The sequence below is a fragment of the Zingiber officinale genome, chromosome 10A, assembly GCF_018446385.1.
Source record: "Zingiber officinale cultivar Zhangliang chromosome 10A, Zo_v1.1, whole genome shotgun sequence".
Taxonomy (NCBI): Eukaryota; Viridiplantae; Streptophyta; class Magnoliopsida; order Zingiberales; family Zingiberaceae; genus Zingiber; species Zingiber officinale.
In genome coordinates this window covers 33,291,103-33,307,851 of record NC_056004.1, presented here as the reverse complement: position 1 = coordinate 33,307,851, position 16,749 = coordinate 33,291,103, and the positions used below count along the sequence as shown (strand labels likewise).

The 16,749-nt window shown below is 44.3% G+C and overlaps 1 protein-coding gene across 1 annotated transcript; it reads left to right on the top strand.

The window, feature by feature from the left end:
- Positions 1 to 9,143: 9,143 nt before the first annotated feature.
- On the top strand, positions 9,144 to 9,965 carry LOC122026581. The gene has a single exon (XM_042585317.1). The coding sequence runs from the start codon at positions 9,144 to 9,146 to the stop codon at positions 9,963 to 9,965; it is 822 nt and encodes a 273-aa protein (XP_042441251.1).
- Positions 9,966 to 16,749: the final 6,784 nt, after the last annotated feature.

Genomic DNA, 16,749 nt, shown 5'->3' with positions numbered 1-16,749 from the left:
TAAGAGGCTTCTCCGCCTAAAGGAGATACTTAGTGTGATTCATTCCTTCGATTAACAACCTCCCCGGTTGTAACCAAGTCAAAACCGTGAGCCTCATCTTTTTAGTTTATTTCTTTATTTAATTTACGCAAGTATTCTTTTAAAGTCCAATAAGGGTTTTGTTTTTATTGTGCAAGGCTATTCAACCCTCCTTCTAGCCGGCCACCAACAGTCTCCAATAGAAGGTGCATTCCATAGAAGGTGTGGAGGCACCTTCAACAGCCTTTAAAGGTGCCTCCAGCAGCGCTTGCAGCTCCATTTTGCTCCTTTGCAGCTGCGATCTCTTGGATGATTTTGGCAACCAGAATAGGGCTCACCCGAGCCTAATTTCTGGCCTTCTCCTCGAGCAGGCTTCTGCTCCGGCTTCTCATCCCTCGAACGTCACGTACGTTCTTCTCATCCACCAGTGTACTCTTCCGCAGCCCTTTCGTCCCTCGGATGCACCATGCCTATCGACTCCCTTCCCATGTCATCCTTCTCGCTAGTTGCGTCTTCTGCTAGACTTTCTGTGCTCCTAAGCTCCTACACACTTAGACATAGGGATCAAAACCAAACAAGACCTAACCTAACTTGGTTGATCATATCAAAACAACCACGGGGTCCAACAATCTCCCCTTTTTTGATGTGCATCAACCTAAGTTCAAGTTAGGGTAATAACAAACAAGTAGTAATAACAAAAATTGCAAATAAAATATTTTAAGTATAAAGTTTGCAATAAAATAAATTGCAACATTAAGTATAAAATAAACTGATTTGAATTCATAATTTGAAAAAAAAAATTATAACTTCCCCTCAACTTGTATCTATTTCTCCCCCTTTGATCACATCAAAAAAATAGGGTAATAATATGGAAATTTTTGAAATTTCTAAGTTATGAAATTTTCCAATAATTGACAAACATTAAAAGCATTAACTTAATTAATTTCATAAAATTATCAGTTTATCAATTAAATATTCAATTCAATAATCAGTTTCCAGGCTGTGGCGAGGCACTAGGCCTTCTTGGTTATTGGATCATCAACCACTTCTAAACAAAGCCTTTTAATGAATTTAAACATTTAATCTTTTCTGAAAGCCTTAGAAAAAAAATGTTTAATCTAAGTAAGACTTTGGAACCCAATATAGGTTCCTTCCTATTGGGTTAACTAAGAATTTGGGGGTACATATTCTCTGAGAATTTTTCTAAGTTGTCCCTGGTGATGTCTAATATACCAATTTAGTCTACCATAAATTCTTAGTTTTGATTTTTGAAAGTTACTTGGTTTCAAGCATGCATGGTCATTTTTTAATTTTTTGATTTTTATTTTAATTTTTAATTTTCTAATTTTAGATTATCATACAATTCTAGAGGGCATGCCTTTGCTAAGTTCAATTTTAACTCAACATTTTCCTTTTCTAATTTCATTAGATCTTTAGTAAGAATTTTAATAAAATTAAAGGACCGCTTTGGAGAGAGAGCGCGTACCTCACTTACCTCAATTTCTGATGCTCCCCCTTCATCGCTGCTTTCTTCCGATGATCCTCCCCCTTCATCTATGCTCATCTCTGAGCTAGTCTCATCTTCTTCTTGATGGATTGACGTTAGGGCTAGTCCGGCGTATGCTTCAATTTTAGATTCAGAGGATGACAACTCGTCCCACGTGGCTTTCAGGATCTTGTGTTTGGAGGATGTTAGTCTTTTGTACTTTTCCTTTTTCCTTTTTCTTTAGCTTAGGGCATTCATCTTTAATATGGCCTTCTTCATTGCAGTTATAGCATCGGACCTTTCTTTTGTTTCGGTAATCTCTCTTTGTCTACGACTTAAATTTATTAGACTTAATAAATTTATTAAACTTTCTCACCATTAGGGTTGCTTCGTTTTCATCAATTGATTTTTCGAAGTATGAATCGTTGGTTCTTACCTTCAGGGCAACATTCTAACTCGATCCTTTTCTTTGACCTGTGTATCGAGATTCGTGTAATTCGAAAGTGGAGTAAATACTTTCTAAAGTACTTACCTCGAGATCCTTGGATATGTAGTAGGAGTCTACTATAGTTTTCCATTTGGGTGTTCTTGGGAATGCATTTAAAGCATACATTTGTGTGTCTTGATTCGTTACTGTTTCTCCGAGGTTTGTTAGTCCGGTGATCAGCTCCTTGATTCTTCCATGTAGTTGTGCTACTGACTCTCCTTCTTCCATCCAGAGGTTCGTCAGTTGATTCCGGAGCACATCCCGTCTTGTAAGCTTTGTTTCAGAAATTCCTTCATGCTGTTCCAGGAACTTCTCCCAAAGTTCCTTTACTGAGTCGTAGCTGCCGATTCGATTAACCTCCTGGGGTGAAAGAAAATTGGGCGGATGGAATTCTACTTTACCGTTCGCCACAAAGTCGGAAGAATTGTAAAACCATATTTCATTGTTAAAAAAATTTCGAAATCTGTTTCGAAGAATACCGTCAGCCAGCTTTTCCATTGTGCGAAGTCTCCCTTGAACTTTGGTGGGTGAATGCTTGTACCAACCATCATCTTGATCTTGATGCTTCAGTCGACGGTTAGTCCTTTTGAGGCGGTTGGGCTCTGATACCACTTGTTGGCACAGCGATGCCGGTCAGCGGGCGCAGTGTTTGTAAGAGAAAAATAAAATCTTTCTCTGTTTTTCAACTAAGATTAGTAGAACTATCACAATAATTATAATCTTAAAAATGAACAACTAATAAAAAGTAGAGGCAAATAGATTTGACTTGGTTATAACTTAGGTGGTTATTAATCCATGGTGGTTGCAAAACTCTACTAGAAAAATCTCCTTCTCTGTAAGCGGAGAAGCCTCTTACACTCTTTGAAAAGCTTAAAAAGGACTCAGAAATGATTATAGTAGTTGTTCTCAAGTTATTGTTCTATTTCCTAGCTCCAGGGGCCTTTTTATATCTCCTGAAAATCCTATCCTAAGCTTGAGGGCACCTCCAAGATTGATGGAGGGTGCCTCAAGCAAGGTAGCAACGGATAAGACTTTATCCGCTGCCAACGGTTCGTTTGAATGGCCAAAGGCGCCTTCCATAGCCTTGGAAGGCGCCTTCGCACTGTTCATCAAAGGCGCCTTCCAGCCATGGAAGGCGCCTTCCACAGAAGGCGCAGAGGCGCCTTCAACTGCCTTTGAAGGCGCCTCCAGTAGAACTTGCAGCTCCATTTCGCTCCTTTGCTGTTGCGATCTCCTGGGTTATTTCGACCACCGGAATAGGGCTCACCTGAATCTAATTTTCAGCCTTCTCCTCGAGCAGGCTTCCGGTCTAACTTCTCATCCCTCAAACATCGCGTACATTCTTCTCGTCCACCGGTGTACTCTTCCGCAACCCTTTCATCCCTCGGATGCACCGAGCCCATCGACTTTCTTCTCGTGCCATCCTTCTTACTAGCTGCGACTTCCGCTTGACTTCTTGTGCTCCTAATCTCCTGCACACTTAGACATAGGGATCAAAATCAAACATGACCTAAACTAACTTGGTTGATCACATCAAAACAACCACGGGGTCTAGTCAGGAGTCAAGGGGACATGGTAGTCAGAAGTCAAGGGGATGTGACAGTCAGAAGACAAGGGAACATGGGAGTCAGAAGTCAAGGGTGTGTGACAGTCAGTAGTTATGGAAAAGGAGTTAGACCACCTGACGTCATCAACCGCATAATTTCTAGTCGGGTACTGACATATTAGGATCCTAGATCAGAGATATGAGATGCAGCTTGGAGTAAGGCCTGACCATCCCTCCTTGACTGGTCTAGTTTCCTCAACTCGATCTGCATAGATAGGCCTAGTGCTTTTAGTAAGACAACTCACGGTTAGCTCTTCAGTACTCCAAGCGTGAAATAAGGGACCCTCGTCGCAGCTCCCTCACCAGAACTCGGGCCAGGCACCACACTCTAACAGTCAGCACGAACGGGTCGTAGCTAAACCTGGGCGGGACAGAAGGCACTAGGCGACAACAATGTAAGAGAATCGTAACCGCCTATCAAGGAATAACTGTCATATGTCAGGGAATATTCCAATGGTCTGCTATCATCTGTGAATAGAACCTTCTCTCAATCCATAAGAGGGTGTCACATATTCTCCATCACCTGACATGCCTGACACCTAACATTCTCTGACATCAGTCAGACTCTAGAGGTACACATGGTCATATAAAAAGGGAGGTCCTCTCTCTTGAACAGGTACGCGCACATTCGCACTTATCTTTTACAGTTCTTTTTCCTTCATACACTATTTTTCTTGGGAAGAAGTACTTGACTTGAGCGTTAGAGGGCCTGCGCCAGAGACTTTTTTCCTAGTTTCTAGTCTCTAACGCTCTGTGTGCTTGTCTGAATGTGCGCAGATCCCAAGTACCACCGGTTTAACCACCGTCGTACATTAGTACCACGTGGAGGGTCTATTTTCCTGGGCACATATGCTAGGGGTGTTCGAGTCTTCTCTCTGTCAACACTAACGACATCTCAGCCGACCTTCGTCTGACTCTGATTTCAGACAAGATCAAATATTATAAAAAAATAATAGTTATTCATTTTCCAAAATACACCAATAGGACTTATGAGCACATTTATCTCTGTGTGATCTAAGGTATTTTAAAATCAAAATCTTTTACATATCAAGCAATGAAGTAGCAATCAAGGCCTAAACTTTCTTTTAAAAAATGAGAGGAAGAGAGAGGGAGAGAACAAGCTCATGGGAATATGATGAAATTGATTAACCACTTAAATACATTTAACTTCAAATAGAGGTTTTTGTTGGTGCATCTCATGTTAAGATTGACCGGGTTGATCAAATTCAATTTGACTTGAGTTTGAGTCTTAATTTTTTATCAATATGTTAATAAGATATCAAGTAGGTGAAGGTTGACCAGATAATTAATGATATCAGAAGTCTAATAGAGAGTTGACATAAGAAGTCAAATAGGTTAAGGTTGATTAGATACTTGATGATATCTAAAGTTCAATGGGAAGTTGGCAAAATAAAAGTCCAAGTGGGTCAAGGTTGATTGGGCACTGGTGATCGGAAATCTAACGAGAAGTTGACAAGAAGAAATTCCAAGTAGCTCACTATTCACTGAACACTTTGTGATTGAAAGTTTAACGGGAAGTTGACAATAGAAAAGGTCAAGTGGGTCAAGGTTGACTAGACACTTGGTGATCCGAAAGTCTAGCGAAAAGTTGGCAAAAAGAAAGTCCAAGTGACAAATCAAAAATAGAGAATTTTTCTATGATGGATATAGAGTAATGGCTTACTCTAATGAAAGGATTTGAAGCTCCAAGAAATATAAAAAGAATTTTTTTTTGGAAAAATAAATGGACTAAGAAGCAAGTTCAAAAATCGGAGGCAAATGAGAATGTAACTAAATTATTAGTAAATATTTTATCTAACGACATTTTGTGCAAGATAGGTGAATATCAAGATATCAAGGAATTCTGGACTAAGTTAATAAAGTTTCATGAATATTCAATCTCAATGTCAATTAAAGAAGCATCTACTTCAAGGATTGAGGGGGATAGCTCATTGACATCAAAAAAAGAAAAACCCTCGCCTTCTAGAGCTAATAAGGAAGAAGAATGTGTCACTTTTACGAGCGAAGGTATAACAATTTCAATTGGTAAGAATAAAGATCCTATAATATGCTTTGAATGTAGGGAGGAAGTACACTGTAAGAGCAAGTATTCAAAATTAGTCAAGAAGAACGCTCAAATGACACTCAAGGCAAAGAAGAAGCCAAAAAAGGTGGCCCCTTGGAACGAAATGACAGGGAGCACATTATATGTTTCTTATGCAATCAACAAAGACATTACCAGAATCAATGTCCAAAGGGAGGAATCTGGCTAAGAACAAACAAGAAAACTCAAATCAAGGGGGAGCTCCTAAGGTATTATTTAATAATGTTACTCCTTCACATCATGATAAAATGCATGCTAGACCTAAATATTATGATTTTAGTGTTTATTATCATGACAATAGAAAAACATGAAAATTTAAGGATGATTATAGATTATCATGTAAGAACAACCTTACCTAAGGATATAAATATAAAAATGATCTAAGCAAGAACCCTAATCAATTTAGATATATGCCTTAAAAGAAAATTATCCAAGGCAATCATGCAAAATCAAAATTTACGGATTTAAGGATTGAAAATCAAGTTTTGAGATCAAGATTTGATAAATTGGATAAGACTCTAGAGAAAATGACAAATAATATTAAAGGATGCAAGAAGTAAAACCTAGGATTAGGTAGATAAGAGTCATCTAAGGGTAAGAAAGGTTTGGGATACAAACCTAAATCCAAGGATAATGTGCCCTCATATCACAAAGTTTCATATAATTATGGAACTAATCTTAGGTCTAGGAGTCAAGTCAAGATTACAAGGGAGGTCATCTCTAGTGTTAACCTTGAGGAGACTAGTAAGACTAAGACTTTTAAGAAGCTTAAGAGAGTCATTAAAAAAAATTCTAAGGAAGTTATCCCTAGTGAGTATTTAGTGCACCCAAAGAGCTCTAATAGGTATTGGATTTCTAAGAGTGTGATCTCTTCATACTAAATGGATTTTAGGGGTGTGTCAACCTAAATTGGAAGAGTAGTTAACCCAACCATGGTGAAAATAGAATTTTATGACATTTTCAAAGTATTATGATATTTGAAAATGAAAATTTTAATCTTATCTTGGAAGATTTCTATTGTGTACCAATAAGAATTGAGATCTTAAGATTAATCAAATTGGTACAAATAAAATAGAATTCAAAAGAGTGTCAAGTTGAGATTTTTGGCACATTCGAAGGATATAGGACTGCCTATGTCAAATCATGAATTTGACATAGTGATTAATTGATGACACTTAGATGAAAATATAGATATTTTCTTATGAGTCGTAACTACCTTGATTGTGTGTTCTATCGCACATCATGAAATCATTGCATACATTCATATTGTCATGAAAAATGATACATATCATGTTATACTTGCATCATTCAAGTTATAATAGATTTAGATTTCTTTTTTAAAGACATACAATGTATGTCATACTCATTTACATGCAACTTTAAACTTCTTGAAATTAAGAACAATCACATTAGTTGACATCATAGGTAGGATGATCAAGTTTAAAATACCTAGTTAAAGATGCATAACCCCTTAATTTAGGGGAAACGAATTTATACATCTCACAAGAACTATAGAATTAACTTGTATGTGCATTAAGATGCATTAGATATAAGTGAGATGTTAGGAGGATAAGTAAATCTCAAGATATTGATTTAATACATCTATTCGAGTTTTAGTTTCATCAAAACAAATGAATCTTATGTTGACCAATCATGGAGAAAGCTAATGTGCAAGTCATGTTCGTTTAGCTCATCAAACATAGTTCAAAATTATGTTTGAAAACTATTTTAAAATTATTTTAGAAAACCTTGGTAAAGTCTATTTATTGATTGAAATCATCATTGATTAGTTAAATATAAAGTTAAAGTGAAACATTGAAGTTTTTAATGGTTTCCAACCTTGTACCATCTTTGAAAATAAGATATATTTTCATAAGAAACTATTTTTCTCTGATAGTATTTGACATTTGAAAATAAGATATATTTTCATAGGAAACTATTTTTCTCTTATAGTATTTGACATAAATAATGTCCATATGAAATTTCTTAACTTTTCAAAAATTATAGAATTACTTATGTATTTCTAAAATTCAGTCTGAAAATTAAAATTTTAGTGTTTTAGTCCACCAATCAATTGGTGTCAATTACCAATCGATTGGTAGTTATATTTTTGAATGAAATGAGTTTATTTCAGCCATTAAACCTCATTTTTAGGGTTCCTAACTATCTCTAACCATATGATATTCTTAGATGATCCGGTGAGGACCTAGGAGGGCCCACCGCCGAGGAGGTTCAACGTTCGGATGGTCGTCAAAGTCAAAAGGTGGTCAGCTAAGAGACTAGCCGAGCCAAAGTCCCCATAGGCCGAGCGGCAGGAGTTTGTGGCAGTGAGGCCGAGCCCACAACCCGATCAGCCTAAAGAGTTCAAAGAAGGCGGGCTGAATCTAAGACGGGCTGAGGAAAGGGATACTCAAGCTGATCGGAATAGATATACCCGTAGAAGGCTAAAGAGTTGGTCGGTCGGATGGACCAAGGGAAGTGTCATCAGATTAGCGGCTGACACTTAAGAAGGGAAATATGTCATAACATCCTTTTGGGAGTCAATGCCGTCGGCTGACGGCGCGAATGGACAGGAAATCGTACGGAAGAAGATTGCGCCGCCTTGGCAGAAATGCATCCGCCCCATTATGGTAAGGTGTCAGGGATCCTTTCCCGATATTAGCTATTGAGGAAAGCTTAGGAAGTCGCGTCCGCCCGGGAAGTGTGTAGTCAACCCGTCGAAGCTCTATATAAGAAGAGGAGTGGCCACCCGCGGAGGTACGCGCAGAGACTCTCTAGAGCCACTATTCACTTCTCTTTTGCTGTCTCTATTCTCCACTTGCTGGTATGTGACTTGAGCGTCGGAGGGCTGTCACCGGGAACCCTCTCCCGGCTTGGCACTAACGACTTTTGATCGAAGGAGCGGAAAACCTTCCTCGTAGCGGAGATCCACTTCAGCGTTATTTCCCGGCAGCCGTCCACTCAGCTTCAGGGCAGGATCAAATTGGCACTGTCTGTGGGAACTTCAACTTGAACCCAAAAGTGGAGGATGGAAGACACCGGACGATCAACAATCGTAACGCTGACGACAGAAGACTTGGAGAGGCTGATCCGAGCAGGAGTGGCGAGAGCAATGGAACAACAGCAACGAATGCTAGCCGATCGACCGGCACAGGAGCCAGCCATCTCAGGATCTGGCCAGCCTGTAGATCCTGGTCGCGGAGCCGAACCCATAGTTCGCCTGGACGTGGGTAAGAGATCAGACACGACCAGACCATCACCAAACACGCCAATCCCTTTTCACCGAGCATTGTTTAGGACGCCCTCAGAGGAAGGAGGCAGAGCTCGGTGAGACCGAGGTTCCTCGTCAGATGAGGTGCCCGAAAGGGATGCGAGGAAGGGAAAAGTGCCACGAGACGGAGACTCGCCCGAACGGATCAATGACCAGTTCTCACGAGGAATCATGGAGGATCCCTTACCTCGCCACTACACCCCATTGGCGATTGGGGAGTACAATGGGAGCGCCGACCCAGATGATCACTTGGCCAAGTTCGACAACGCGGCCACTCTGCATCAGTACATCGATGGGATGAAGTGCAGGGTATTCTTGACAACGCTTTCGGGACCAGCTCAACGGTGGTTCACCAGGTTGCCGACCGGGTCCATACGCAGCTTCAAGGATTTCCGGGCCGCTTTCCTGCACCACTTCGCGAGTAGCCACCGGCATCAGAAAACAAGCGCCAACTTGTTTTCTCTTAAGCAAGGTTCCCGAGAAGCGCTCAGAGCATACATTCAACGATTTAACCAAACTGCGATGGACATACCAGCAGTCTCATCAAAAGTGCTGGTAAACACTTTCACTCAAGGGCTCGTAGAGGGTGAGTTCTTCCGATCCCTCATCCGCAGACCCCCGAATGATTTCGCTCATCTCCAAAGGAAGGCCACGGAATACATCAACGTGGAAGAAGCGCAAGCGGCCCGAAGGAAAGAGGCGCCTGCCGAGCCTCAACTGGAGGCCGATCGGAGGAGACCAAGCAACCACCAGCCTCCAACCGGTCCCAGGGCCGCGAAGTCGCAACTGTATCCTGAGCCGAGAACGCATGCAGTCCATATGGAGGCCGCCCAACTCAAGAAGGGCAAAAAGTGGACCCCGATGTTCTGTAAGTTCCATCAATCAGGGACGCACAACACGTGGGAGTGCCAAGGTGACCCTAATGTGCAGCAGCCCGCGCCAAAGGAGTATAGACGTCGGTCGCCTACACCGGATAGGCAGCATGAGCGCTGAATCGACCAAAAAATCGAGGGTCGAAGGGCTCACGAGCCACGGGAGCATCATTTCCGAGAAAGAAACCCTACTCACGCCTCGGCCGATCGGAACAGACATTCATTGAGAGAAGAGGAGAACAGAAGGAACGCTTCCCGTGGAGAAATTGGGATGATCTCAGGTGGCCCGACCGGGGGAGATTCCAACCGAGCCCGGAAGGGCCACGCGAGGCAACTGACCATACACGCTGTAGGGTGCAGCAAGGAGAAGGTAGAGGGGCCCGAGATCAGTTTTGGCCCTAAGAATTTGGAGGGGATCGAGATCCCTCATGATGACGCACTGATCATCAAGGCGGTGATCTCAAATTACACCATTCGCCGGACTTTCATTAACACAGGAAGCTCGGTAAACATTATTTTCAAACAAGCATTTGATTTATTGCAGATTGATCGGGCTAAACTCCTGCCCATGGCAACACTGCTGTACGACTTCACCGGCAATGAAGTTTCGCCAATTGGGCAGACGAGGCTGGCCGTCTTGCTTGGAGAGGAGCCCCTGATCAGGACGCGCACCATGAATTTTATCGTGGTGGATGCGCCCTCGGCGTACAACGTGATATTAGGCCGATCGGCCCTCAACGAATTTCGGGCGGTAGTGTCGACCTACTGCCAGAAGATTAAATTTCCTGTGGGGAATCTGGTAGGCGAAGTTCGAGGGGACCAAGTGGCAGCCCGGCGGTGTTATGTGGAGATGGTCAAGGCGGACGCTAAAGCTGCCAAGAAGTGCCCTCGATTGGAAGTAAACGCCATCAGAGAGAAGCCACCCCCGCTGGTATACGACAACAAGGAGGAGGTGCAGATACATCCGAGTCGACCGGAGGCTACCACCTTCGTAGCCTCCGATCTGACCGGCCCGTAAAAAGAGGAGCTGATCGCCTGCCTTCAAAAGAACCACGATGTGTTTGCCTGGTCGACGCACGAACTACTTGGCGTCGATCCAAGTGTGGCGTTGCATGAACTACATGTTCGGCCAGACGCCCGACCGGTCAAGCAAAGGAAGCGTGACTTTAGCGCTGAGCAAGATTTGATTATCTGGGCCGAGGTAGAGAAGCTACTGGAGGCCGGACACATCAAGGAAATTTAGTTTCCGACCTGGCTCACCAACGTAGTGCTGATCTCCAAGCCAGGTAATAAATGGCGGGTGTGCATCGATTTCAGGGATTTAAACAAGGCCTGTCCCAAGGACTCCTACCCGCTACCAAGGATAGACCAGATGGTGGACTCGACGGCCGGATGCGAGCTGATTTGCATGCTTGATGCCTATCAAGGCTATCATCAGGTGCTACTCGCGCGCGAAGACAAGGTGAAAGTCAGTTTCGTCACGGTCGACGAGACTGTTATAAGGTCATGCCGTTCAGATTAAAGAATGCAGGCGCCACCTATCAGAGAATGATGAACAAGGTGTTTTGGAAGCAGATCGGATAAAATTTGGAGGTATATGTCGACGACATACTCATTAAGTCACTCCGATCTATCGACCTATGTGCAGATGTGGAAGAAACGTGTCGAACGCTGTGAAAGTACGGGATCAAGCTAAACCTAGCCAAGTGCCTGTTCGACGCTAAAGGTGGACGATTTCTGGGATACATAGTCACTGAGCGGGGAATCAAAGCGAACTCGGGTAAAGTAAGAGCTCTCCAAGACATGACACCACCCCGCAACCTGAAGGAGGTACAAAGGCTGACTAGGAGAATCACGGCCCTATCAAGGTTCATATCAAAATCAGCTGACCGAAGCCTGACATTTTTCAAGATTTTAAGGCGAGCAACCAAGTTCCAGTGGGATGGCGAATGTGACAGGGCATTCGAAGAACTCAAGCAATATCTCAGCTCCTTGCCCATCCTAGCCAAGCCAACTGTGGGGGAGCCGCTTTTAATTTATTTATCATCCACCGAGCATGCCATCGGTTCAGCGTTAATCACTGAGAAATGGGGGAATCAACAACCGGTGTATTTTTTTAAGCCACATATTGAAAGACGCTGAGTCACGCTATACAGGTCTCGAGAAGCTCGCTTACGCTCTGGTCCTCGCTGCCCGGAGGCTTCGGCCCTATTTCTTGGCTCACCCCATAATCGTGATGACTAATAGCGCCTTGGGTCCTGTCCTGCTCAACCCTGAAGCGTCTGGCTGGTTAATCAAATGGACCACTGAGCTCAGTGAGTTCGACATACAATACCGACCCCGGTCGGCTATCAAAGCACAGGCGTTGGCAAATTTCATTACAGAAGTACCAGACCCTGAGCTAGAATCCCCATGGAGGGTATACGTTGACGGCTCGTCCGCCCGACCGGGTAGTGGAGTAGGTATCCTGCTTATATCCCCGAAAGAAGATCGAATGCATCTATCCATTCGATTGGACTACCGAGCCACCAACAACGAAGCTGAATACGAAGCTCCCATAGCTGGCCTTCAAGCCGCTCGGCAAGTCGGGGCCACCAAGATACTCTTACATTCGGATTCACAGTTGGCAGCCCAGCAGCTGAATGGAACGTTCGAAATCAATAGCACTCGGCTCAGATTATATGCGGACGCTTTTGAAAAGCTCAGGGCAAATTTCCAAGAGGTCGTTATTCACAAAATACCCCGATCGGAGAACTAAGCAGCGGATGAACTGGCGAAGCTGGCTAGTGCGGTGACGTCGATCGTCGCTAGTTGTCCCATCGAGCAGGTCTCCCTAGTGGCACACTTTGATTGGTCAGTAGAAATACCACTGCTGGAAGACTGGAGGGCACCCCATCATTAGGTTCCTCTAGTCTGGAACCTTACAAGGAGGTTGCGAAGCCGAGCGAATTTTAAGAAGGAGAGCCGCTCGGTTCACTATGGTTGGCGAGCAATTGTATAAAAAAACCTTCTCACGCCCTCTGCTCAAGTGTGTGGGTACTGAGGACGCCGAATACATCCTTCAAGAGGTACATCAGGGCACCTGCGGAGGACATCCAGGCGGACGATCGCTAGCGAAAAAAATTATCCTAGCAAGGTATTTTTGGCCAACACTCCAGAGAGATGCGAGCAAGGCAGTAGCTACTTGCTTGTCCTGCCAAAAATACAGTAATCTGACTCACCGACCAACCACCGAGATGAAAGCGTCCACTGTTGCATGCCCATTCGACCAGTGGGGAATGGACATAGTCGGTCCTTTTCCTATGACAACCGGTCAGAGAAAGTTCCTGCTGGTGGCTGTTGATTATTTTTCAAAATGGGTGGAAGCCGAGTCGCTGGCAAGAATAACGGAAAGCATGGTCAAGAAGTTTTTATGGCAGAACATTATATGCCGGTTCGACATACCACACCGGCTTGTCTCAGATAATGGAAGATAGTTCACGGGCCAAGAATTGAGGGAATGGTGCGTGGGGTACGGCATACAGCAATCTTTTACCTCTGTAGCCTACCCTCAGAGCAATGGACAGGCTGAAGTCACTAACCAGGAAATCCTCAAGGCATTGCGCGCTCGGCTGGATCACATGGGGGGCAGCTGGGTAGACGAGCTACCCAGTGTGTTATGGGCGTTACGGATGACTCCCAAGGAAGGAACTGGTTTCACACCATTCCATTTAGTACATGGAGGAGAGGCGGTCGTCCCAGTCGAGGTCGGGATTGAGTCCGATCGGGTGCTTCACTACGACGGAGAAAATGGGGGAAGGCGACGGATGGAGCTTGACATGGTTGATGAGACGCGCGACAAAGCGACCGCCCGACTAACAGCTACAGACAAAGGATGCGGCAAAACTATAATCGCCGGGTAATCCCCAGATCTTTCCAGGTGGGCGACCTAGTCTGGAAAAAGGTCAAGCCGGTCGGTGACGTCAAAAAGCTTGAAGCTCCATGGACGGGTCCATTCAAAGTCGTAGAAAGGCTGCGGTCGGGTGCATACTACTTGGAGGACGCGGAGGGAAGGAGGTTGGATAGACCATGGAGCGCAAATCACCTCCAACCTTACAGAGTCGGATGAGAGGTGAGCAAATGAATTCATGTACATGTGCATGTATGTATGTTTCCTTGGACGTAGGAAGAAAACAATTGGATCTCTCCTAAACCCCTTCCTATCAAACGCGTCATCGATGGTCGAGCGACGACCTTAAACCCTCGCGTCATCGGTGGTCGAGCGGCGACCTTAAACCCTCGCGTCATCGGCGGTCGAGCGGCGACCTTAAACCTTCGCGTCATCGGCGGTCGAGCGGCGACCTTAAACCCTCGCGTCATCAGCGGTCGAGCGGCGACCTTAAACCCTCGCGTCATCGGCGGTCGATCGGAGACCTTAAAATCTCGCGTGATCGATCGACAAGTAAGATCCAGACGATCGCATAAGCATATTCAAAGACGAGCAAAATATCAAAGAAATTCATCAAAGATAAGACAGAAACGAGTTACGTCTTAAAAGTTTATGCCAACCAGATACACACGGTGGCCGACTAATACAACCTAAAAAATCACTTGGTGAATCAAGCTAACAGAAATGCTTTCAAGGGTTCACTCCAAATAATCCAAAGCATCGTCGGGGATAGAGGCATTAAGCTGGTCGCGATCAATCGTGGAGTCGGGCAGATGCCCCTTTTTCTTGAGTTGATCAAAAATGTTGTCCACGGCGCAGCCGAAAAGTCGGAGAACTCGGGTGACGAACTTATCCACGAAGGTGTCGGACCGGATGTAAGCCACCTTCATCACTTCGAATCGGCTGGGCTCGCTTTCTTTATGAGTCTCCAAGGCCGACCGGGCGCTCTCCAGATTCGCCTTCACCATCATAAGATCGATGTCCTTGTCGGACAGCTGGCTTCTTAGAGTGGCTTCCTCAGACTCGCGAGCCTGCCGTCGGATAACAACAGACCTTCAACATTTTTTAACTTGTCTTCTGTCTGCTTTAATTTCTGTTCGAGAGCCCGGGCTTCCACATTTTTCTTCTCCAGATCCTCAACAGCCCTTTGCTTGCGGTTGGTGGCCAGGGTGATCTTGCCTTCAAAGGTGGATATCTCTTTCTTGAGTCGGTCAATATACCCTACTTGCTCAGCGCTCTTTCCCCGTTCGACAGTCAGTAGCTCTTCGCTCTTAGCCAAGTTGGCCTACAGCTGAGCCACCTGGGTGTCATTTAAACCATGAGTGGTACCTGACAGACTGGGGGCTTCCTGCAACCATTTCAGCTCATCCTCCATAAAGGCGAGCCTCTGGCTCATAGCCAAGCCGTCCACCCAAAACTGCGGGAGTCAAAAGCAGAATCGGATAAAAAACAAGGCTAAATTAATAAGTGCGAAAGACAAAAGGAAAACTTGTTGGTGCGGTTAGCACTAACGATTTAACCCAGGTTTTGATGAATAACAAATCAGGTTAAGTTAGTTTGTTGTTGTCTAACACTCTAATCGAGTGTGCAGGGTAAGTCCAGACAGGTCGACGGGCTGACCGGATGTCTGACACGAAGTCCAAGCGGGTCGACGGGCTGACCGGACGCTTGGCGAGAAGTCCAGCTAGGTCAACGGGCTGAACGGATAGCTGGCGAGAAGTCCAGACGGGTTGAAGGGCTGACCGGACGTCTGGCAGGTAAGTAAAGGTAAGTCACTGGAAGGGAGTGACTGTGAGGACGCGTTCCCGGGAAGGGAACATTAGGCGTCGATCCGGCTTAGATCCATTTCGGATATCTAAGTCGAGATCGTGACTAGATTCCGGTCTCGGAAAGACGGAATCTAAGTCATACTTCTTATACTGAACTCATAAACTATGCTAACACTTTATTTTGCAGGATCTATTTGTCTCGGACTAACCTTGTTTTGCAGGAAAGCTGTTCGCTGGAAAAAGGTGGTCCGGGCGCCCGGGAGGCACCCGGGCGCCCTGGAGGCAAAAATTATCCTGATCGCGCGTCGCCACTTGGAGCTCGCTGGTTGGACTTGCCACGTCTCACCAGGGCGCCCAGAAGGGATCTAGGGCGCCCCGAGCTTCATATAAAAGATGGGGCAGAGGCAGAGCTGAAGACACAACGATAAACTGAGAATCTACTGCTTGCTCTGCTACTCTACGCTCCTGCGATGCCGCGAGGCTATTCCGACAAAGCGCTTTCTTAAGTCTAATTCTTCTTCTCCTGTCGGTATTTTATTTCTGTCAATTCTTGTACTTAATTATTTTGTAATCATCATTCGAATTGATAGTGATTGCCCAACGAAAGTACTCACGGAGTACGGGCCTTCGAGTAGGAGTCGTCACAGGCTCCGAACGAAGTACAAATTACTGTGTCTATTGTTTTTAAATTCCGCTGCGCGTAACTCTTTTTAACGCTGTTTTTCGAATCGATATTCACCCCCCCCCCTCTATCGACATTTCACGATCCAACAAGTGGTATTAGAGCAGGTACCGCTCTGATTTGGTGCAACCACCAGTCAGGCAAAGAGGGGTGTTTTTTAAAAGAAAAATTAGATATCGTTCGTCTTTAAAATAAAACACATCAATACGCCTTTCATTTTTTCCCTCCAAAACCGTTTTTGAAAAACACATCATCATCTTTTCACCGTTGCTTAGTATTGATAAAATATTACATTTTCAAAATTTTGGAATAATATTTTTTATTAATATTTTATTATTTTTCGAAATTAGTGCAATATTATATTCTTTCTCCAGCACTGCTAATCCAAGACCAAGTTTTGGGGATTTTTTGTTTGTTTCTCTTGTCGGAAATTATGACTCTTCTAGAAGGACGGAACCCCTGCGAACCACCACCATACGATCATGAAGACTTCAACTACTGGAAACGATTAATGGAATGCTTCTTA